The sequence below is a fragment of the Elephantulus edwardii genome, unplaced genomic scaffold (assembly GCF_000299155.1).
Source record: "Elephantulus edwardii isolate Elephantulus edwardi_28Jun2011 unplaced genomic scaffold, EleEdw1.0 scaffold00043, whole genome shotgun sequence".
NCBI lineage: Eukaryota > Metazoa > Chordata > Mammalia > Macroscelidea > Macroscelididae > Elephantulus > Elephantulus edwardii.
In genome coordinates this window covers 17,574,746-17,599,867 of record NW_006399793.1, presented here as the reverse complement: position 1 = coordinate 17,599,867, position 25,122 = coordinate 17,574,746, and the positions used below count along the sequence as shown (strand labels likewise).

Genomic DNA, 25,122 nt, shown 5'->3' with positions numbered 1-25,122 from the left:
GAGGTGCTCTTCCTGGCTTATTCTGTAAACTTTCATTATGAGATTCTTGTCTGAGAGGCATTGCTAATAGTTTTGTCCCAGTCAGTAGAATCTAGAATTTTTAAATAGAAACTTATTATCCCAAATCAAATGCTCCTTTCATACTTTTTTTTATTAACTGTCCTTCACAAGTGATACTTTGTTTCATTTTTTTTATCTTTACAGGAAGATTATTTTTTTGGCAAGTGTTTTAGTGCAATGGAAGTAGATGCATTGAATTCCTCACACCCAGTGTCCACACCTGTGGAGAATCCTGCTCAGATTCGGGAGATGTTTGATGAAGTTTCTTATGAAAAGGTATAAAGAGATTAGACTTGGACACTAAAATTATAAATACTGAAGTGGAGAGAGTATAGATGTGTTTGTGAGTGTTTTTTTCCTTCCAAGCTGCAATTTAGATTGAATGCCTTCAATTCTTGACCCATGTTTGTTAGATTTGATTACTTGGAGACTATTTTCCTGTCGAGTTTATAATTCTACAAGTTATAGGATGGTCAGTTAGTCATTTACCTGCTGGAGGGTTAGTTATTGGTTGGTTCTGATTTGATAGCACACAATAACAATCTAAAGAAGAAGATAGATGGAATGCACAGAGTCACTGTATCAAAAAGAATTGATTGACACTGAACAACTTAAGGGAATATCATATGAATAAGAGCCAATGGTAATAAAGAAGTTCAAGTTACACTGAAACCAATGCCAAAACATAGGCTCTAGAATTCAACTTGGTAATAATAGACACATTTCAACTAACGGATGCAGTCCTGGATGTGGACACCAGTTTATGACAGGAAATTTGGAGGACAGCTACTTGGCAGACTGAATGGATAAGATCCATAATTGTTCCTAATCCCAAGAAAGATGATCCAACAGAAGGTGAAAATTATCACATAATATCATTATTGTTGAAGATCACCCAAAATGGCTAGAATAGTAAATTGACAGAGGACTGCCAGAAGTTCAAGCTAAATTTAGAAGAATCTGTGGCATCAGGAATATTATTGCTGATATTAGATGGATCCTGGCTGAAAGGATAGAATACTAGAATGTGTATTTGTATTTTATTGACATGTAGAGTATAGAGAGTGGAAAGGAGACAGTCCATGGAGATGTTCTTCCTGGGTTAGCGAGTTAAGTTAGAGGACTGGAAAGGAGAAATATGATCAAGGACCAGTGGAAATAAAAGAGGAAGTTCAATATGCTCTGAAGGAATTGGCAAAAAAATAAGGCCCTGGGCATTGATGGAATACCAATTTACATATTTCAGCAAAGAGATGCAGCCCCGGATGTGCTCACCAAGTTGTGTCAAGAAATCAGGAGGACAGCTGTTTGGCCAACCAACTGGATGTTGTTGTTGTTATGTGCCATTGAGTCTAGTACAACTTATTGAGTCCCTAAGAACAAAAGATCTGAACCCCATTTTATCCTGCACCATACTCACACTTCCTGATACACAGAAGCCCATTGCAGCAGTCTTCCCCCTCCTTCACCAACCTGACCCTTCAGCCCTCCCAGCATCATGTCCTTCTCCAAGGAATAGCCCCTCCTAGCAAACGTGCCCAAAATATGTGAGCAAAGCCTCATCATTCTTTCCTCCAAAGAGCACTACAGCTTCTCCCTCTCCAAAACATATTGTTGAATCTTTTCTCCATCTATCATGATACCATGATACTGCCAAATGGCCTGGTGATGAGGACCTTTATTTTCTTGATGTTTAAATGCAGTCCATAGTGAAGGTTGCAGTACTTGACCTTTGACAGCAAAATGTCAAGTTCTCAGTTTTAGTGAGCAAGGCTGTGTCATCTTCATAATGAAGTTTATTGATCAGTCTTCCTCCAATCCTGATGCCACAGGATTCATAAAATTCAGCTTCCTGAATGATCCGTTCTGTATGTAGATTGAAAAGACATGGAGAAAACATACATGCTTGGTGCAATCTTTTATTGATTTTGAACCATGCAGTGTTCCCTTTCTCTGTTCAGACAACAACTTCCTGGTCTAAGTATAGTTTTCACATGAGCACAATCAAATGTTCTGGGATCCCTATTCTTCTCAGTGTTAACCACAATCTATGATTGTGATCCACACAATCAAATCCCTTTGCATAGTCAATAAAACACACATACACATAGTTTTGGTACTCTCTGCTTTCAGCCCAAATCCATCTGACATCCACAATGCTATACCTAGAGCCATTTGTTGTTTTTGATTGCCTTTAAGTTGAGCATGATTGTTAGAGAACCTATGAACAAAAGGTCTGAAGCCCCTCTACAACTATCGACATTTATCAAAGTTCACAGAGTTTCTGGAGGCATGTTGTTTAGGAAGTGGATGCCACTAGCCTCTTCTAAACCCTGCTTGTATTTCTGGCAGCACTCTGTCGATGTACTATTCTAGTAATTTTTTATAATCCTCGGCAATATGCTTGCATATGATATTAAGTGATATTGTTCGATAATCTTCACATTCTATTAAATCACCTTTTTTGAGAATGGTATTTTTGTTTCTGGCCATTCATGGAATGTTTGTTCAGTTCTCTTCTCCAAAACCACAGCTTGAAGGTATCTATTCTTCTTCGCATATTCCTCTATACACATTGTGCTTCATAGAGTCATTGAACAATCATTCCTATATATTCTTCTCTATAAAATGAATCACCATTGACCCATGCCCATCATTACCTTGGTATTCTTTCTGGTTTTTCTGATATTCATTCTTCTGGTGGTTGTACTGGTAACCCAAAGGATGAGCAATCTCCTCCCATATGATTTGCAGCCTCTAAATGCTGGCTGGAGGATCAGCTGTATATATATATTCTGATTTTATGGTAAAAAGTCTGAAGGTTGATACAATTTTGACCAAAGTGTAGATGACAAATATGTTCATAATTATCTTTTTCAGGGAGCTTGTATTCTGAATATGTTAAGAGATTATCTTGGTGCCAAGGCATTTAAAAATGGCATTGTGCAGTATCTTCAGAAGTATAGCTATAAAAACACAAAAAATGAAGACCTGTGGAATAGTATCGCAAGTGTAAGTATGCTTTGGTTTATTGCTGGGAGTGGGCTGAATAGGGTGACCTTCCTGATGGTTTAAGTTCTTTCATCTAATTTATTTTATTATCACACTTTTTTTTCTCTAAACAGTTATGAGTGTTTTCTATGGAAATGAAAATAATATGCTAATATGCTTATTTTCTGGTTTTAGATTTGCCCTACAGATGGCAATCAAGAGATGGATGGCTTTTGTTCTAGAGACCAGCATTCGTCTTCATCCTCGGTAAGTCTTGCCATCTGGGCAGATCAGCCATAAGTACAGCCATTAGGGCCCTGCTCTTTGAAGAACAGCTGTGTACATTTTTTTGAGGTCCTTAATTATATCAATCTTTTTTCTAGTTAAGGGTGTATTGAAACGCTATCAAGAAAATGGCCTTTTGCCTTTTATTTTTTTTGCAACTTGCTTTGTTATCTCTTCCCAGTGATGCTAATTTCTGCAATTTCATTAACTGCCTCTGAAAACCCACTGAAGAGTCAGGTGTGGGTCAGTTCCAACTCGAATGTACTCAATAACAAAAGTCAATCTGCAGATGTTATCCGTCATTTCTCTAGCTGTACAATTGTTGCTATTATATGCATTCGAGTTGGAACCAACTCATAGCTGACCCTCCTGTGTGTTTTCAGAAGTTGTAAATCGCACAGGAGAAGATTGCCCATCTTTCTCCCTCAAGCTTCACATTTGTGGGAGGGGGAACCCCAAAACAACAAAAGCTATGAACAATCTTGAACTCTTACTGTGAGTGAAACACATGCCCAACATCTAAATGTGTTACTCTCTTTTGTTACACTTTACAGTAAACCTGTGGGAGATTATGAGCTAAAATTTTTATTTTCACTTTCATAGATGAAAATGTTGAGATCAAAAGTTAAATTGCAGAGTGAGTAGTTAGATCTGACCATAAAAAGGAAGTCCAAAATTTTAACGGCTAGCCTAAAATGGATTTGTAACATTTTGAGCCTTTGAAATGATCTTTGTTTCTGTGCACTCTTGCAATAGACAGTGGAACAGAATTCTGTAAGTTGGGCACCTTTTACTACTATATAGTTTGAATCTCCTTTACAGATAATGCATCCTTGATCCAGCAAGTCTTTTGGTGCCATTTTTCCAACAGCATGTGCTTATTTCCTGTCTCTGTGCCACATACTGCTATTCTCACAATATTTCAAACCTCTCTGTAATGATGTTGCATACTGAATATATTACCCACCCCAATCCACTGCCATCGGTCAAGTCAGCTCCATCTCACACTGACTTTCCACGGGATTCTGAGGCTGTAAATCCTTAATGGAAGACACGGCCCATCTTTCCCCCACAGAGTGCCTAGTGGATTTGAACTGCTGATCTTTAGGTTAGCAGCTCGACATGTGACACACTACACCGTCAGGGATCTCTTAATAGATATATTATAGTTGAAGCATAAATTTTATATGCACTGGCAAACAAAGAGTTTGTGTCTTTCTTTTTATGGTGACATCTGCCTGTGGTCTGGAACGCTATCTGAAATATCTCTGAGGTGTGTCTTTACTATTGTCGCTTTTGATTTTTTTTAAAGTAAAATAAAATTTTTATGTTTTACTCGTTTACTTACAAGGTTTGGATGCATTGATTTTCACACCGGATCTTTCCCATTTCCTTTACCCACCCCTCCTCCACCCATCAAACTGTGCGACCCTCTGATTAATCACCCTTCCGCCCGCCCATTCTCATCCCTCTGCTTCCCCCTACTCCCCTTGGATCCTCATACACGTTCTACAATAATGATCTTATACAGTATTCGTCCTTATGGACTGAGTCCATTTAGCATGATTTTAGATACTACTTTCTTCATTGGTTTCTAGAATTTTCTATAGCTTTATTTATCTTTTTACTAGCTCTTAAATATTTTCTTAAAAACCTTTTTCATATCAGAGCACTTAGATATTTATCTTTTTACTAGCTCTTAAATATTTTCTTAAAAACCTTTTTCATATCAGAGCACTTAGATACTTTTAGGTTCTCAATTCTTTAAATACATTGTTAACCATCATGAATTTTTCCCCCTTCCACCTTGCTTGTCTGAGAGATAATATAGTCATATAGGTGTTGAAACTCTGGCCTTTTTCTCTCCCTTCAGTCATTCCTCATTTACGTCGTTCCCTTGTTGCTGATGCTGTGCCAACCCAGGGCATGCCCAGCAGAACACGATACACTGCGTCTTTGAAGATAGATGTATGGGCTGGAGGGAGGGGGAGTAAGCAGTACAGTGAGTGCTCCAGGGAGGTGCTCTGGCTAGGGCAGCAGATTAGCGCTCAGGCTGGGAAGAGGACAGGGTGAAGAGAGGAGGGGTCAGGAAGCCTCTTGCAAAGGCTGCCAATGGAGAGCAGCCCTTTGACACAAACTGGGGTTCTCTCCCTTCTTCTGTTGGGTTTGCGTGGGTCATGCATCTGCCTCTTTGTGTACAATCTAGCACTGGCGTCAGGAAGGCCTTGACGTGAAAACCATGATGAACACCTGGACACTGCAGAAGGGCTTTCCCCTGATCACCATCACAGTGCGAGGGAGGAACGTGCACATGAAGCAGGAGCACTACATGAAGGGCTCCGACGAGGCGCTGGAAACTGGGTAATGACGACGGGGTAAAAGTCATTGTGTGGCCTCAGTATCATCTGCCGGAACGAGGAAGTGTTCTTTTGGAAACAAAACAATATTTCTGTCCTTAAAATATTTTAGTTGAGTCTGCATATGTTCTGAGTTTGATTTGTAGCCCACCATGTTCCCAAAAGATTTAAGGTAGATTTAAATCTTGTTTAGTTTCCCTAAATTATAATCTTTTGTATATCCTCATGATTTATGACTAAAGTTATAGAACAGGGTTCAAATCTTGTGTTCATAAGGTCGCTATGGTCGCTATTCTTGATTGACAACACTTAACAACAACAACAACAACAACAACATGAATATTTTTTAAGTTACTGGCCTAAATTGGCTCCAGTCAGATAAATTACCTCTTGGTGGCAAGTGACTGTCATGTGAGTTGGGACTAAGAACAAGCTGAGATGAACTAGTGATTAGAAGGGATCAGTTCTCTTCTTTAGAATTTATTTGTCAGTTTAACACTGAGGAAAGAGGAGATACAGCACTATATGAGCTGTTAAAATTTTATTGATACTAAATGGACACTTTAAAAAAATTAATTTCAGGGTTATGTAGAAGTAGCAAGACAAGTTTAAAGAATTTTTGTGTATCTTTTTCTGGATGTATCTTAATTGAGTCATAGCATTTGTTTTTATCATTTTTTTCTTTTTTCTTTCTATAGATATATCACACTTTAACCTGTGGAGATGTGATGCTTCTTTGTACCCTTAAATTTTTCAGTATGGTGTTTTTTAAACAAGAGCATGTCACTTATGTAACTGCAGTACAATGATCAAAGTTAGTTTTGATACAGTGACTTGATATAATCCTATCATCTAATCTGTAATGTTTATTAAATCTCCCCATTCTCTTTTATACAGTAAAGATAGTGTATAGTATCTTTATATTGACATGAAGAAAATTCTGGTTCAAAATCTAATACAGACTCACTTAAATGTAGCTCTCACATCTCCTTTTTTTCTGAAGCAATTCCTCAGACTGTTGTTTCCTTGACTTTGACACATTTAAGGGTAACTGTTTCATGGAATGCCCAATTACACACAACGAAAGACATGTGGAAATTTCATCACTGTGTTTCAAGGTAGACCCTCCAAGCCCCACCTGACTGATTACTGAAAAGGCTTTTAGAGCTTTCTTGATCCTAGCTTCCTAGTTTACTCAGAGAGTTCAACAGCATGACCAGTGCCTGAGCCAGCCTCTCCCCCAGGGCTGGCAGGCCAACTGGTGAGGCCCTAAGTTCTTACCTATGCTAGTCTTGGTACCATCTTGTTCTAAATCAGTTCACAACTGTCACATAATATATGCTCTCATTATCACAACAAATGAACACTCCATTTCTCCTTTCCTTTAGACAACTGTGGCATGTGCCCTTGACGTACATCACCAGCAAGTCAGACTCAGTCCAGAGATTTTTGCTGAAGACAAAAACAGGTAGTTTACTGTGGCAGTAACTAGTCTAATTTGAGAAGGATCAGTGGAAATGTGTAGGTTTTAAAGACTTGGGGTTGCTTTTTGTTTGCTGTTTATCTTGGTCAAATCAAATGGGGTGGCTGTCAGTCTTTGTTTCATATAATCTCTGGATTTTAGTTGTTTTTTAATGAAGAAAGTAGGATTGAAAATATTGCATGCATGCAAAATGCCTCCGAAAGAAAAACCACATACACATACACATATACATATGCATACACACACATGCAAACACCTCAACAACCCAAAAGTCAGTATCTTGCCAGACAGAAATGAAGCAGTTTAATTATGTAATGGTATGAAGGAATTTCTAGTAAAAATTCTCATTAATTCTTACAATGCTGACTTACTGATCATGTAAGGCCTGAGAAATGGCTCTTATTTTCTTTAAAAGATCTATATATTTCACAAAATTGGTGTCTATATATATTTCACAAAATTGATGTCTAAAGCACATGCTGATTTTTTTATATTGGGTTGTTTGTTGCTTTCTAGAAAACAATAGCTAATTTAAAATTGTTTGATATTAAACTGTTTAGTTTTTCTCCTTCAGTCCCTGCGTTGGAAAAGCTTTTATCAGTCAGGAGACAAAATAGAGCTCTGATTTATTTTATTTACTGTAGATGTGCTCATCCTCCCAGAAGAAGTGGAGTGGATCAAATTTAACGTGGGAATGAATGGCTATTACATCGTGCATTATGAGGGTGATGGATGGGACTCTCTGACTGGCCTCTTAAAAGAAGCACACACCGCCATCAGCAGTAATGACCGTGCCAGCCTCATCAACAATGCGTTTCAGCTTGTCAGGTAATACAAGCTGCACAAAGTGTTGGTCTGTTTCTGAAAACAGCCACTATGCCTCAACTATTTTTATTTCTGAAGATGAAAATGACTGATTTATGGTTAATAAGAAATTGAAATATGTTTGCCCCTAAGCAATTCTAATAAGTGAGGTAGCTTTTAGCCTTATGATTAACCTCCTATCTGTGACTGCTAGGTAACTCAGCCATAATAAAATCATTGCCCTTGAGGTGGCACCGATGCGCAGCTGACCCTCCAGTGGTTTTTTTTTTGGAGGCTGTGAATTTCACAGATAATTACCCATTTTCCTCCGATGGAGCTGTTGGCGGATCCAAGCCACCAGAGAGTCTCCACCATTGGTTTAACAGTGCAGCTCCCTGCAGGCCATGCCATTAGAGCTCTGGGTTTCAGGAAGGGAAGAATCTGTATTTTAATTCTTACCATTATCAGCTTTGATCAGACTGAAGCAAATGTGTAAAACACCGGGAGACCAACGTCTTGGTGACATCCTTTGACTGCTCCCTGCTTGCTGATCCTTGTCCTACCTGGTTTTTTTGGCCCCACCAAAGACAGGTTTCTTCTCTCCTTGTCTTGAAGATTATCCAGGTACACAGGATTATATACCTTGAATTAAGTGAGTGAGATACTTTTCCCCTTTCCCTAAATTATATACCTGAACTTTATAGTACTTTTATGGAAAGCAGCTCATAATATTTGACTCAACTCAAAGTGTGGACCAAGTCCATTCCTTTCTAGTCCAAAGGCCCTGCTTCTCTAGTGGTCCCGATCCTCCAGCTCTCTGCAGGAGAAAGATGGGCAATCCCGTCCTGTGCAATTTATAGCCTTGGGGTCCTGCTCGAGGGTCAGCTATGTGTCGATTCTGACTCAATAGTAATGGGTTAGAATGTTTCTGATAGGCCATTCAAATACTCGAAATGAAAGTGAACACCTTTCAATTCCACCCCTTCTGTGACAGTAGTTCTTAAATAAAGGACCCCCAACTCTAAAACGTAAACTTGTTTAGTGTTTAGACAGAACTGAACACCTAAAGGGGGGCCATGCAGGTGGAAAGGGCAGGGCTACAAGAGCCTCGTCATAACCATACTTTTCTCCTCCAGTGTTGAATTCTTCCTTCTGGGCTTGTCCCTTACCACCATACTGAGCCTCATGAAAGGACAAAAAGCAATGGAGTTACTTATCTAGCTGCTTTTTCCTGCAAGGCATATTTCTGCTTATTTGTGCTAACTTCTATAGACCTACCACATTACGGAAGGTTTGTACGCAAACTCTATAATGAAGGAGCTCTTGTTGCCTAGTGGCAAGAAGCTGCCCTGCAATCCCAAAGATGGCCTGCTGCTCCATAGCAGCAGGGTGCTCAGTCTCCTCCCACGTGATTGTTGTTATGTGCCCTCAAGTCGCCAGAGACTCATAGCTACCTTGCGTACAACAGCTCTAAGCCCTGACCTATCCTGAGCCAGTCTCACTGACCTCTTCCCATCACCCCAGTTATTGTGTCAATGCATCACATCTGGAGTCATCGTCTCTCTCGCAGTCCCTCCACCTTTCCAAGCATTATATCCTTCTCCAAGAACTGGTGCCTCCTGGCCACGTGCCTGGAGTATGTGAGTTTCAAAATCCTAGCCTCCAAGGAGAAACTTGGTTTCACCCTCTCCAAGACAAACCTATTTGTTCTCTTAGTGGTCTGTGGTAGATACAAGACTCTTCACCAGCACCACAACTCAAAGACATCAGCTCTTCTGTCATCCTTAGTCATTGTCCAGTTCTCCAGTGTGATTACTGCTTCTGGAAACCTGCCAGAGAGTCAGTTATGGGTTGGTTCCAACTCTACAGTAAACAGGAAAAACAATTATAATGCAGAGTTGGTTTGTGCCTATATTCAATTTCTTCTTAAAATAAGGAGAAGGCTATGGTTACTCTAGGCACTGATTGTTTTCATTGAAAGACAGTCTCCCTAGCCAGGATGCCTGCAGGGTCTTGAATAGAAATCTCTTCCTTACTCTGGAAGTTCAATATATCAGAGGGACAGAGCTGGCATGCTTCCATTTTGCTTGAACCACTTTGCTTTAAGTTAGCTTTGGTTTTATTAGTATTTTAAAAAAATTTTATCTTAGATTTTCTTTTCATCTTTATTATCATGTTAATGAAAGTTTACAGAAAGGTTGAGTTTTCATTCATTAATTGTTGCACATTTACCTCCTCCCCCTCACTGATACCCATCCCCAAGTCCACTTTGAAAAACTTCCTCCACAGTGGAAACACGTGTGATGGTGTATAATCTGTAATAGCAAAGCTGCTAACATAAACATCATTACTTAGGAGAGCCATTTATGTTTAATTGTTTTGCTGGATGATTCTTTAAAATCTTTTGAAGTCATACATGTATTTCCTGCAATTTTTTTAAATTGCTTATTGTCTCTTGGTCAGCATTGGAAAGCTACCCATTGAAAAAGCCTTGGATTTAACTCTGTACTTGAAACGTGAAACGGAAATTATGCCTGTGTTTCAAGGTTTGGATGAGCTTATTCCTATGTATAAGTTAATGGAGAAAAGAGATATGAATGAAGTAGAAACACAGTTCAAGGTAAGAGCCTGAAATAAATCCAACAGTTATGTAACTGTGGTTTGTTTTTCTAAATATGGGAAAAAATTCTTAATCATCATATACATATCTCTTTACATTAAAGAAAATATAGGAAAATTAATTCAGCATTTGAATTGATTAGCAGAAATTTTAGATTTATTTTGGGGCAAAATAAATTTTGGTTATAAAATACCCAAAAATAATTTTTTGTTATATAAAAATTTATTTTGGCACCATCAGATTCTTGTAAGTAGGCTCTGGAAAATGAAGCACTTTTATTCCCAAGTTTGTCTTTAGGTCAAATTTATATATCAGTGCATGAGCCATTAAGTTCTTATCTAATACAAGTTAGTTAAGTATCAAACCATTTGAACCATGATGTGTATGCACATTGAATTTCTGATGCGATAGGCTTCTTGACGTAAGGTTGTCCGAGATTTTTCAGGTACTTGAGAAAGAAGCACAAAATTGTTATTCCTGGCAAAAGTTCATGAAGTTCTCTTGCTTTAAAATCAGTTAAATAAGCTGTCGCTTGATTTGCTTTAAAAGTGGCAGCTCATTCTGATTTTAAGTAGATAAGGTTATCTTTAGAAGGGTTGTTATGTAATGTTAAAGTAATTAATCATTATTTTTTAGGTTTATGATTATGACTTTATAATTATATATACACAGAATTGTTTGCAAAATAAGTATGATTGAATATTAAAATACAGCCAGCTTCGCTAGAGGGCACATCGGATTATATCAACATGAAATTATCTGGACAGTAATAGTGACACATTTCGCCTTCCCCCTGTGTGATGCCCCCAGGCCTTTCTCATAAGGCTGCTGAAGGACCTCATCGACAAGCAGACCTGGACCGATGAGGGCTCGGTCTCTGAACGAATGCTGCGGAGCCAGCTTCTCCTCCTTGCCTGCGTGCGCAAGTACCAGCCGTGCGTGCAGAGGGCAGAAGGCTATTTCAGAGAGTGGAAGGGATCCAATGGAAGTATGAGGTCTGTCCTTACTCAACAACCAATGTGCTAATGTCAGAGATATCTTTCTAGTTCCATCATCAGTGCCGAGATGGTAGAAAAAAACCCCAAGTGGACAAGTCTCCCCTGCTGCCCTTTGCTTGGGAAATAAATTTCATTATACAATTTGTCCATTTATCTCTCACTTTCTATTCTTAAAGAGATTTGAGGAAAGATGTCTGTGCACAAAATAGAATATTTGAGAGATTCTAACAGGATTAGGATGATTCCCATTTTAAATAGTGAAGATATGCAGCCCTATGAGAACAAAGATGACCACACGGGACAGAAACAGAGGAAATACTTATTTTTTTAGTGATTTAATTTTTATTGTTGTTGGAAATATATGAAGCAGAATGTACATCAATCAAATATTCAGTGACGTTGAGTTGTGTACCCACACTCACCCACTTTTGTTCTGAGTTCTTCTATCCCAGCAATATAAATTTACCCCTCGGCAAGATTCCTGTCTAACAGTGTTCCATGTCGCTTTTGTCAAGTTAATCACATACAGCTAGGTCTTAAAACAGCAAAATGCTCAAAGCACTTGGTTTTAAGGAGACTTTAGAGGATATTTTTGGTTTAAGGTTTAAAGATGTTTTCAGAGCAATTGTTCCATAAAACTGGAATTGCAAGAGAATGTGAAAATTGTTTTGCATTCCCTACTTGTGCACACGCACACGTAAACACACACACACACACACACACACACACAAATTATGATTCTTCTGTAGATTCTTTGGTAAAAATGTTCAACCATGATAGGTAGGCACCATCCAAATTCTTCTGTTTTCATGGCAAAGAAGGCAATTGTTAATGGTGGCGATTAGTAATATATTGCATATCTTTCTGTTATTTCTGACTGTTCTTTGGCTTCAGGTAAATTGAGACCATGACTGGCCACTGGCACTAGGCACTATGCAACTAATTAGGAGATATAATGTAAGCACTAAACACATTTATTAGGCCTGTTCACTAGAATTTACCATTAAACCATGACCCTAACCTCTAAACCAAGGAACCAAATCCCATGAAGTGCTTGGTTATTACATAAGAAACCTCAAAAGTCACTCATTTTTAAAAAAATATTGTTAATATTTTCTACCACTTTTGTCAATTCAGCTTCATACAGAGATACAACTTATTGACAATAAGTACATTAATTGGTTAGAGATAATGCATCTTAAGGGAACTGTGGTAGCCTAGAGTTAGGGAGTTGTACTACCAACCTAAAGGCCTGCAGATCAAACTCACCAGTTGTTCCTTGGGAGAAAGATGGGAAGTCCCCTCCCATGCAATTTATTAGCTCTGAAAACCCCCAGAAGGGTCAGCTATGAGTCAATTCTGACTCCACAGTGCATAACAACAATAAAACAATACATCTTAAATTAGCTTCCATGGGCCACTCTTTAGGAAAACATTCAACTTCTTTTTAAGGTGATGGAAAATCTGGCAGTGATTATTAGTGCTAATTGTATAGCATACTCACTGTAATTGTCACTAAATAATACAAAAGTAAAATGTGGTATTGACTAATATTGTAATATATACATCATTTCTATTTACATACACAGCAGCTTTTAAAAAGTAGCTTTTAGGGAGCCCTAGTGGCCTAGTGGCAAGAAGCTGCACTGCAATCCCAGAGACGCGCCCTTCAAGTCCACCAGATGCTCTGCTGGAGAAGGAGGGGCAATCTCCTCCAGTACCAGTCAGATCTGATTTGATGGTACACATGCACACACAAAATAGTAAAATAAAAGAAAAATAAAAGTAAGTAGCTTTTGTGGGCCTTGTCAGAGATGCAAGTTGCTAAAACTGTCCAAGTAAGCTAGAATGTTACCAGTTCTGGAAATGTTAATCTTGCTTTCCAGAAAACATCATATCAACAACTCAAGTGCTTCCATTAATAAAATAAAAATATCAGCAGTCTAATCTCGTTTTTAAATGCAGTTTGGTGACTTCATCCTAGGAGAGGAAGGCATTTTCACATAGGAGCCTCATTTATACATATTGTTATTGTGTACTTTCAAGTCAAAACTGCCTCATATCTGACATTCCAAAGGGTTTTCAGAGGGAGTAAATTGCACAGGAGGAGACTGCCCTTCTTCTGTGGATCAGCTGGTTCACCTTTGCACTGGCTGTTCAATTCCTTACCACTAAGCCCCCCGGGAAAAACAGTTGGCCATTGATAGAACTTTGACGATAAAGAATTTAGTGGATCCTTGCTTTAAGCTCTTAAAAGATAATCTTGGTCTTTTCACACAGGCTCACCAAGACAGTTGGTCACATCTTAGCCTATTGAACTTCTGACTTGTGTACTTAAATATTGAGTCTTATTTTATTTTCTTTCTTTTGGCTTGGAAAATTACCTAGCATCATTGATGTCTGTTACATTTTTAGGTATCTATAAAAGTGGCATTTAACATTACATTTTGAAAAGCTACTTAAAATCTAAATTTTAGAGATTGTTTTTTTCTTTCCATGAATTGTTATCTGAAGGGAAGAAGTCATTTTTGTTTGTATATGTGCAGATATCCTTCTGGGATCATGGGCCCTGTTCACTAGCTGTCACTTCTTTGCATCTAAACACACTTGTGTCTCTGATACTCACCAGAAATGTTATTTTCACAGCTTACCCAATGATGTGACCCTGGCGGTGTTTGCTGTGGGAGCTCAGAACACTGAAGGCTGGGAATTTCTTTATAATAAATATCAGACTTCTTTGTCCAGCACTGAGAAATACCAAATTGAATTTGCCCTCTGTACAAGCCAAAATAAGGAAAAACTTCAGTGGTGAGTAACTCATTCCTGTTCATGTGACCAACAGAAATGAAATTAGATCAGCTCATTCTGGCATCCTTTTTTGTTCTCTTGGCCAGACTCTCCAGTCTGCTGAGGATATTTATACCAATGGGAGTTCACTTAACGGGTATGGCAAATAATTAGGGAATAAACTGTGTGTTAAGAATGGAGTGTGCAGGGGAGCTCTGGTGGCCTACTGGCAAGAAGTTGTACTGCAATCCCTGAAGCGTGAGGTTCGAATCCACCAGATGCTCTGCTGGAGAAGGAGGGACAATCTCCTCCTGTACCAGTGAGATCTGATTTGACGGTACACACACACACACAAAAAATAATAAAATAAAAATTAAAAAAATAATGGCGTGTGCAATGGGTTAAGTATTTGACTACTAATTGGTAAGTTAGTTGTTTGAATTCAGTTAAAGAAGCCTCAGAAGAAATGCCTGGCTACCTATTTATGACAAATCAGTAATTTAAAACTCTTATGGGTCTTTGAAACATATGAGTTCACCTCGTTTCAGAACTGATTTAATGGCAACTAAAGAAATATGTCTATTGAGTGTTAAAAAATTATTAAATGAATATATATCTGAGAAGCTGCAAAGCTATATGACAGAAGTAGATATATTTATCAGATATTCTTCTTAGATCTTTTCAACTGCTAGATTGGAACCACCTGACTTTGGGTTGGTTTCACAGCTTGCTACTGACTAGTCACCTGAGCTACCTGGATTTTTAAAAAAATGCATATCTAAGAAGCTTTAAAGATATAACAAGGTAGACATATTCATCAGATAAGTCCTTTTAAGTATTTTGAGCAAATGAGACAGTAGGTGTTGTAAATAATAAATGTTAATTTTTATTATGTAGCTTTATTTTTACTAGGAGGTTTAATCTTAGCTTTGCTTTGTCACCTTTTTGTTCTTTATTATTAACATGTTGTGGGAGTTTTCCCCCCTCACAAATAATTTCATTCATGAACTTTTTACCATGAATTCATTGCCAACATTTCTTCTAATTACTCTAGGTTATTAGAGACAAGTTTTAAGGGAGATGTAATAAAAACTCAGGAGTTTCCAAGCATTCTTCATCTTATTGGCAGAAATCCAGTGGGATATCCTTTGGCTTGGCAATTTCTGAGAGAAAACTGGAGTAAACTTGTACAAAAGTGAGTACTGTTAGAATTCTTCTGTATCCGTGTAAGCTGTCAGTGTTTTTGAACTTCACTAATACGCTAAAAGGGGTTTTATATTGAAGAGAGAAAATAGAAGCACTTGAAATATCTTCAAAAAATTAAAAACTCTATCAGAACGAATCTGGATATGAACAGTTTCTGTTTCATCTGGAACATTCCTTTCCTGTGTACAATGACTGTTGAAGGCATTCCTCCTCATCAGTCAGCCTGCGTCTTTCATGATTCTTTCTGCTTGTTTGCATTATTTCCAATTCTTGTCGCACTTAATACTCCTACAGTTTTCCTTTGGATGCTGTAAGAAATGGCCATAAACTTGGTGGCTTATAACACTATGAACTTGTTTTCACCATTTTGGAGGCTAGAAGCCTGAAATCAAAGTCTTGGCAGAACCATATTCCTCTGAAAGCTCTAGAGCAATTTCTTCCTTACCTCTTCCATTTTCTGGTGGTTCTAGTCATTCCTTAACTTATGACGTCACTCCAGTGCCTGCTGCTTCTCCTCCTCTTTCTTTATAAGGACACTTGTCATTAGGTTTATGGCCCACTCTAAGTCCACTGTGATCTCATATTGACATTAGCTATTCATTCCTTCTTCAAAGCTCCCTGTCCCAAATAATGCCTCATTCACAGGTACTGGGGATTAGATTTCAACATATCTTTGGGGGTGGCACCATTCGACCCACTATGGATGTTGTTGTTGTTATGTGCCGTCGAGTCATTTCTGACTCATAGCGACCCTATGGCACAACAACCCTAAACCCTGCTCTATCCTGCGCCAACCGCACCGCCTCTGACACACCCATCCCGATTACCCCAGTCACCAAATCAATCTATCTCATAGAGGGTCTTCCCCTCCTGCGCTGTCTTTCCACCCTCCCAAGCATGATATCCCTCTCCAAGGACCCATCCCTCCTGACAACATGTCCAAAGTATGTCAGACGAAGCCCCAGAATCCTTGCCTCCAAGGAGCAGCTTGGTTTAATCCTCTCCAAGACAAATCCGTTTGTTTTCCTGGCAGTCCAGGGTACATTCAGTACCCTTCTCCAGCACCACAGCTCAAAAGCATCCACTCTCCTTCTGTCCTCCCTAGTCATTGTTCAACTCTCTGATGCTTAACACTTTTATCTTTTATACTGTTTTCATTTCGTCACTAGATCTTAACCCATGGAGGATAGTAATCATGTCTTATTTCTCAAATCCTTGGAGACATTATACTTGGAAAGTTTTAGGATCAGCACAAAAGAAGACCCTTGAAGAGATGGATCAACACAGTGACTTTAGCCATGGGATCAAGTGTGTGGGAGAGGAGGATGTTAGCTCAGCATCAGGTTCAGAGCCATTGTTTGTCGGGTGGCTATGACTCAGAGTTGACTTAACAGCATGTAACATCAACAGCAACTCAGATTTAAATTAAAAGTTGTAACCTTTAAGCATGTTAGATGAAAAAAAATTTCACAATGCATTTTTTAAATTTCCGTTTCTAGGTTTGAACTCGGTTCTCCTTCCATCGCCGGCATGGTGATGGGGACCACAAATCAGTTTTCCACAAGAACACGGCTTGAGGAGGTAAAAATCCTTTTCTTTTAAACTTAAGTGACATTGGCTAATAAATAGGGGTAAATAAAATATTTTAATGATTCATTAGAAGTGGATTCCATCATTTAGAAGTTATATTTAGATGCAATGCATATGTCCAAATCAGCTGCAGATAAACTAGTGAAGGACACTCTCTTCTGAGGCATATTCCACTGTCTTAACTCTGTCATTAGAAAACGACTTGAGATAACCTTAAAGACTTAGCTTCTATTTTAGGATGTTCAAAATTAGATACTTTCGGCATCTTGGGAAAAGACATCACGGTGGGAAAGGTGGGAGATCAGTGAAAGAGAGGAGAAAGGTCTTGAGCAAGACGGTTGTCACAGTGATGGCAACAGAGGGCTGAAGGCTGGCAAAGATCATGGGGACTGGACAGGACAGGGCAGGGTTCCGATTTGTTGCTCACAGAGCTGCAATGAGTGGTAGTCAACTGAACTGAGCTTAACAGCAATCATAATGTGCTCCTCCAGGATTAATAACTTGGCCAATTAGTACTTTCTGATATGATTCAAGGGCTGCAAAGCGCCCAACGTTATTTATAAAGGAATGTTTATTGATCTGGAGTTCTCAAAGGATAGTAGTAGTACAGTAGGCTGAGCTATAATTATATAATAAAGTCAAGACCGTGAGGGTGAGTTGTTTACTGGTTGCTAGAGGAGGAAGTACCATTAGCCTATTGAAAACCTGTACTGAGACACTTTCTTAAAAACAACCTTGAATCATTTAGGTTTGGAATTTTAATTTTAAAATAAGAATCATAAACCTATTCATCCGTTTTCTTCCCGAAGCTTTAACATGGTATCTTAACTTGGGCTTTTAAAGAATCATTAGCTCGCTCTCTAGAAGCCATGCTGACTAAATAATGCATCTTGGCCAAGAATCACTCACTTCCTGACAACAAAATAATAATAATAAAAAGATATGATGGATTAATGCTGTGGGGATTTCTGGGAAAAATACTGAGAACCTTTTAGCTGAAATAGAGGAACACAGTGGTTGATGCTGCAAAAGGGCCAGCTTATTCATGTGTGCTTCAAGGGGTTAAGGTCCCTGGAGATGAAGCAAACACAGAAATATTTTTAAGTTCTCTTTATCTCTTTCAAATCATGAGAAACTTTATGTGGAGTCTATCTTAAGGGAACAATCATATGAATTGTGGATTAGGATGAAGAAAAAAAATTGGCCAAGTCCAAGGTTTTACCACCATAACTTGCTAAGAACTTTCACTTCCCACAGTGTTTCTATAACAACACATAAGGCCAGGCCCACGGGGAAAGGCTGTACTTATGTGGTTGGGATTGTTTTGCTTGGCAAAGAAGATACTCTAGATGTTCTGCTTTTCAGATACCAGAGTTTAAAAATTAAATTTGCATCTGTGTGCATATGTAACAGGATACACATTAACTAGACACACTCAATTAAGCCTTAATTACAAAGATAGTAAACAGTAACATTTTTTTAGAATTTGGCAACTGTGAATAAGAGCGGCAGAAAAAAAACCCACTTGACATCATGACTCATGAGCTCATTTCACTTAGCTTAAGTTTCTGTATACATAATCGTATCCAGACACCTGGGGCCACCTCCTATGTGGAATTTTGACAAATGCTATAATTTTGGCTTCAGCTTCCTTTTAACTAGCCCAAAGTTACATATAATTGCTTAATGTAATAGGGTATATTTTAAAAAAAACCTCTTCTGTTTTCTCCCCCTTCACAAGGTAAAAGGATTCTTCAGCTCTTTGAAAGAAAATGGTTCTCAGCTCCGTTGTGTCCAACAGACAATTGAAACCATTGAGGAAAACATACGCTGGATGGATAAAAATTTTGATAAAATCAGAGTGTGGTTACAAAATGAAAGCCTTGGGCTGCTGTAACAAGTCAGTCTTTGCCAGGTTCCTGTGATCCATAATCACCTGAATTTTGTTGAATGTGAACATTTTCAAATGCAAGATGGCTGTTTTTGGCACCAGCTGGAGACACTTCCTTTTTCTCCTACTCCATATCATCTGACTATTCCTATGAAGATAGGCTGTTTGTTTTTCTCTTCAAAGGCTTATTGCTACCATATGTTTGTCTACAGGTGTTATCCTGAACACATCTGTATACCCAAGTGGTAGATTCCCTATCAGAGAGGAGAAAGGACCTTGTCCATCTCATTTTGTAATGTTTTATGATTAAACCCAGCAGCCTCCAACTATTCCCCAAGTCAGACTTTTCCAACTACAACTTACACAACAAAGTGTTTTTCCATATGTCAAACTCTTTGGGAGACTTTGAATAGTGAAGAACACAGAACACCTGGATCCATGATTCTTATGGAAGTTGCCTGTGCCACAGCTCTACCTCCAGCTCCTGCAGACCCACATTCGTCTCCTTATTTGTTCTGTTTTATGTGGAAAACTGATTCATGGGTCAGACCATTCATTCATGGGTCAGTTACTTTTTTGGTCTCTGGCCAATGGGGAGGCCCAGGAAGACACGGAGGTTGGGTGAGGTAGGGAAAGAGTAGATTTATATTATTTAGTCCCTGGTTTGCTCGTTGGGTATCTTAGAGTGGGCTCTACTGAAGGTCTCTGCCCTGAGAAGGAACTTTCTTTTCCTCATAACCTTCCCCATTTTCTGGGTCATGGAGACTCTAATTCTCCTCTCATAACTTCATGACTATTGTGCCCCAATAGGAGCCCGGCTTTTACAAATCCCAGCTGTATTTCTGTTTTTCATGCACCTTCCTAAGCATTTTTTTTAAATCCTTTTATAAATTTTTTTTCAAATAATCCTAAATTGAACATCCTACCCATTCCCTCAGTGTATCTTCTGTCCTGCAGAATCAAGCCCTTAAGAAGAACCTTTCCTTTGAAGCTGTACCTGAGAATTGTGGAGCCATAGGAAGAAGGCTGAGCTTTTCTTTCTTTCTCCTTATCTATCCTCAAGTTTACAGGGCCTAAATAATGTGTGCTTGGCACTGACCTTAGAGAAACCACTGAAGAATACCCAATACATTATAATACACTGGGAAGCTGGAAGTGGTGGGTTTGAGTTGCTGGAGGAGGCCCTCCTGGGGGTTAGTTGTACAGTCCCCTCCTGATGATGACACCAGAGCTCCCTTTGAATTTACATGAGTGAGACCCTAATTGAGAATATTAGCCTTGGTCTTTGAAAATATATAGAGAATTTTTTCAATATATGACAAAATTCTCAAGATGAAAGAAAATTATGTCTGTGAAAAATGCTATGAAATGTGTTGCTAAAGAAACTATGGAATAGAATGGCTTTTACTGGACATAAATTTGTCCACAGTTCTATTGTACTTATTGTGTGGTTAATGGTTTGGAAAATAAAACAAGTCAGTGTCACTGATAATTTAAACCTGTAGCATTTTGTGTTATGTAAAAAAAAAACAAAACAAAACTACACAGCCAAAATGATATAATGCACACTAGTTTGCTTTAATTATATTTTAGATCTTGATTAGTGGACCATGGAAACACTGATTTTCAGTTCTGGTCATCTGAGGAATCTAGCATCATTTGCCTTGGAAAAGTCCATTTTCTAAACAGACCCAGTATTACCACAACCCTGTGCAGAAACTCTTTTAGTAATTAAAATTAACTGTGCTTTATTTGCAATTATTCTAACTGGATAGAAAAGAAAAGACTGACTTAGATCCTATAGTTTACCTAAGTCAAAATTACCAGCAAATACCCATGTCCTGAAGATATTGTTAATAGACATAGTTAGAGTACAAGTATATTTTTCTTAAATCTTTGGATAGGCCTTTAGATCTGGTATGTCTTTTAAAAATATTTCTACATCTACATGGAGATTGGGAATAACACTGCAGCCATAGACTGTCCTGCAAATATATCATATCATAGACTTTTAAAAAAATTTAAAAAACCCATACTTTAAATACAAACAAACAAAAAAGCAAACAATTTTGACAGGAAGATTTTTTTTTTAAAAAAAAACTAATATTGCTTGAAAAGTCCGTGTAGTTACGAATAGATTTCCTCATATATACTAGACTCAAGAGTAGTAGAGTAATGCTTTGAGAGAGAAACAGGATTTTTTTTTTTAAACAGGATTTTTAAATGGGCAGAGCTTGAAATCCCATGGGCTTGCACATGATTTTTAGAGAGCATAAGCAAACTTAAAACAAGCCTGGAAGCAGGAGTGGCATCCAATTCTGAAATAGCTTGCCTCCGGAAACTCTATGAACAGTGCCCAGGTCTTTGGTTCATAGGGTCACTATGAGTTGTCCACAACTCAACAGCAACTAACAACGACAACAGCAACTAACAACGACAACAGCAACAACAACAATCAAACTTTGACCAATTTCATGACTATGTTCTTATAGAAGGATTTGTGCAAACCTGGTTCCTCTAAGGTTGGGATTAAAGATGTCTCAAATGTCCAATTATACCCAAAGTCATTATTTTTGCTTGCCCCATTCTTATTAGCCAATACTGGTGATGTTACATATTTTTTAATGATATCAGCCACATCTTAATAAATAAAAACTTTACATAGATGCTAAAGAACCTAGTGAATCTCTGTGGACACAGGAGATTCCAATCAGTTTTATAATACATGCCTGACATTTCTTCCTGCATTCACTACCAGAAAAGAAAAAAGAAATTAAATATATATCAAACACAGTCCATCAGTGATTATCAGTATTCCCTTCATGAGCCAGTCACTATCAAGCCAGCTAAGAAAACACTCAAAGTTGTAGGAATATCAGAGCCTAGTTCTTAAATTGCTGTAAGGGAAAGCAGATTTAAAATTTTAGATATACATATCATCTTTTTTAAAATAAAAAGTAGGAGCTCAGTTTTGCATTATTTGAACTTCCCATAAGCCAGATGCTACACGGTGCAAATACTGGTAAAGCAATAGCAAACAACGGCCACTCTGTGTTACATGTAGAAACAGAAAGCACAGCTGAATACCACAGTAAACAAGAGAGTTCAAGTCAAAGGAAATGGCTGAAGACTCAATTTTATTACTTGCTCTTCCAACTTGCTATACAGTGAATTACAGAGTTTACATTTTGCTCTTCTGATGACTTGATTCAAGTCCCAGGGTGTTTTGTGCCGATTATATGGTATGGTAATCCTGACCCTAGCCTGGTGAGGAGAATGTAAACTGAAAAGGGCCGTACTGGGCTATCCAGGTAACTACTATTATTAGCAGCCCAAGAGGACATACGTGACCAATGCAAATATCTTATGTTTGATATTAATATATAAGCATTAGCCCAAAGAGACACTGAATACCATTCAAAAGTCCAGGCGGGAAGAGGGTAATAAGTGAGAACACTGAAGGAGGTTTAACACATCATTTTCCAAAAGTGTTTAAAGAAAAACAACATTAAGTGCAAATTGGAAATATTGATGAGATTTACAGGCACTGTGTGTAGAATGTGCAAAAGTTTGCAAAGGTTTTGTTTTTTTGTTTGGTTTTTTTTTTTTTTGGTATGTGTTGCTTTAAGAAACTATCAAATATACTTCTTACAAATATAAAGCTTCCTTTCTCCCCCCACTGAAGGCAATTTTTTAAAAGTTCAGAACATTAATACTCAGTATAATAACACAGGTAAACCAGACAAATTCAGTTTCTTTCCTGGAAAAGAATACCAAACCAATGTTTAGGATGCCCCAAGATTTAACACATAACAGTCTAGAAGCCACCCAAGAAAAAGGTTTGTTGTTTAAGGACTTTGTTCTTCAAAAGTCACCATTCACCAGCTGAAGACTTATATGCAGATACCTGAAAAAAAAAAACAAAAACAAACAAACAATCCAGTGAGCCATTTGAGGTGGACTTTTTTTTTGTTACAAGCATTCTAATATTAATATACATCAAAAGCATTAGAAAAAAATAGCAAAAGAAACAAATTTTAAAGTGCTGGGATAAATCTGTTGAGTGGCTCTAACAAGATATACCCCAAAACCAAACTCATTGCTATCAAGTTGTTTCTGACTCCTGGCAACCACACAAGATAGAGTACAACTGTTCTCTAGTGTTTCCAGGCTGTACTCTTCCAGGAAGCCGAGTACTGCTGTTTTCTCCCTGCTGTTGGTTACCAACAATGGGCTTGATCACTGTGCCACCAGGAGTCCTTCTTACAAGTACACCTCTTCTCACTTTCATAAAATAAAACTACGTTATGGTGAGAGAGCCTAAACCCATTTGATGTCTGTATTGATTTCTTTTAGGTTTGGTTAAATGATCAATAGGTGGGTAGGTGTTTTCATAGCTTAGAATAAGACCTCATCCCTCTAAGGAGACTAAGACAGGAGCCCAGCTTTCAAACTAGGTCTGAGGTTTCTTCAACCCTCAGATTTCCTCTTCAATCACCATACAGCAGAAGTTGCTCATAGTACTTCATTTTCCAAAACTAAGATGACTTAAGGTGGCCAATCCTTTCCTTTGGTGCTTACTGTTGCAAAAACCCTGCGATTCCCATCAGACCCTAAAGTATGCTTCTCTGCATCCCACAATGTGTTGGTATTTTGGGCAGTATTAGTAGCTTGAGGATGACATTTCATTACACATTATGCTACCTTTGCTTTGTCACTTGAATTTCAAAGATTCAATTAGGTTTGCTGTTACTGCAATGTGCTGTTGAGTCGGATCTCAGGTGACTTTCCAGCAGGTTTTCAGAGGCTGTAAACTGCATGGGAAGAGAATGTTCCATTTTCTCCCATGTAGTAACTGTGGGGTTTGAATGTTCTGCCTTCGGATTGGCGATGCAACTCCTTTCTACTGAGCTACCAGAGCTCCCTTAGATGTCCATTTTCCTTAAAACTCTGGCTTAGTATGTGGCCTAGATTTATGTTTTCACTTGTAGCAAAATCATTCCATTTAATGCTTTCAAAAAAACTGGCTAACTGTAAATTTTTAAATGTGACTTTTACACCAATAATATACAATATGAAATAATCAATAGGTAGGCTTAGGTACACTTAGCTATAACACAGATTGGCAGAAGGCATCATTTTCTTCATTTGAAAGAAACGCTAAACTTACCACATACTGGGAACTTTAACTTGAATTTTTTTCAAGCCCTTTTGACTTGGAAGCTCCCTCCTTTGCCTAAAAAGGGAAAGCAAGCCTTAAGTGAATGCACACCTTTCTGAATTGGAGAAAAAAAGCCCCACACCTAAGAAATGCCAACTGAAGTTAGAATAAGCTCTTAGCTGGCCCTCCATTCCGTTTCTAAGGCTGCAGATTTGTTGTCCGGAGAAGCGTGGCCTTTGGGATAGCAGGGCAAGCCCTATACACTATGCCACCATATATTAAAAAAAAAAAAAAGATTCATCAAAAGGTGCGTGACTAGAAAACTAGAAATCATCTTTAAATGATTAGAAAAGGTGCATGAGGAGATAAACTTCTCAAAAGGGACAAAAGATTCTCCTTCTCATTTGGCCCCCTGAATAATAGTAACTTTAAGTGATGCTAATGATCTCCATCAATTAGCTTTTGGTTTTTTGAGGCAAGTGACAGATAAAAAGTTTCTGGTTTTTCTGGGTGGCAAAGCTGGATCATTCTATAGTGACCCATCTTTTTCTGGTATTTGGAGACATGGCTGCCTGGTCACCTACCTACCATGCAGAGTTACATTATGCTTTCTATTTTATTTTGTTAGAGGGTTGATATTACTTTATATAAGTGACATTATTAAAATTCAACTCGAGTCCACTGCAGTCGAGTTAAGAGCCGACTCCTGGCTGACCCGCCAGCAAGCTTTTGGGGGCAGTAAGTTAAATGGGAAGAGACTGCACATCTTTCTCTGAAGGAGGTTCTGGTGGATTAAAGGTGCACGGGAGGTGCTGCATTTGGGTTGACAGTACAACTCAACACTGGCTACGTCATTAATAGGTGCATATTTGTCTGAGAGGTAGTGTGG

General features: G+C 38.3%; 2 protein-coding genes across 2 annotated transcripts in view; one reads left to right on the top strand and one right to left on the bottom strand.

The window, feature by feature from the left end:
* The window catches only part of ERAP1 (endoplasmic reticulum aminopeptidase 1), a 37,173-nt gene extending 18,095 nt beyond the window's left edge, over window positions 1–19,078 (top strand). Inside the window, exons 7-18 of the mRNA XM_006885376.1 lie at window positions 205–336; window positions 2,941–3,072; window positions 3,247–3,318; window positions 5,543–5,697; window positions 7,082–7,161; window positions 7,821–8,004; window positions 10,444–10,600; window positions 11,411–11,595; window positions 14,245–14,406; window positions 15,440–15,580; window positions 17,091–17,172; window positions 18,923–19,078. Of these exons, the coding sequence (XP_006885438.1) occupies window positions 205–336; window positions 2,941–3,072; window positions 3,247–3,318; window positions 5,543–5,697; window positions 7,082–7,161; window positions 7,821–8,004; window positions 10,444–10,600; window positions 11,411–11,595; window positions 14,245–14,406; window positions 15,440–15,580; window positions 17,091–17,172; window positions 18,923–19,078 (1,638 nt within the window). The remainder of the gene's footprint in view (window positions 1–204; window positions 337–2,940; window positions 3,073–3,246; window positions 3,319–5,542; window positions 5,698–7,081; window positions 7,162–7,820; window positions 8,005–10,443; window positions 10,601–11,410; window positions 11,596–14,244; window positions 14,407–15,439; window positions 15,581–17,090; window positions 17,173–18,922) is intronic.
* A 3,865-nt stretch (window positions 19,079–22,943) lies between these two features.
* LOC102869293 (calpastatin-like) overlaps window positions 22,944–25,122 on the bottom strand; it is a 91,621-nt gene continuing 89,442 nt past the window's right edge. The window contains exon 23 of the mRNA XM_006885395.1: window positions 22,944–22,979. Within this exon, the coding sequence (XP_006885457.1) occupies window positions 22,944–22,979 (36 nt within the window). The remainder of the gene's footprint in view (window positions 22,980–25,122) is intronic.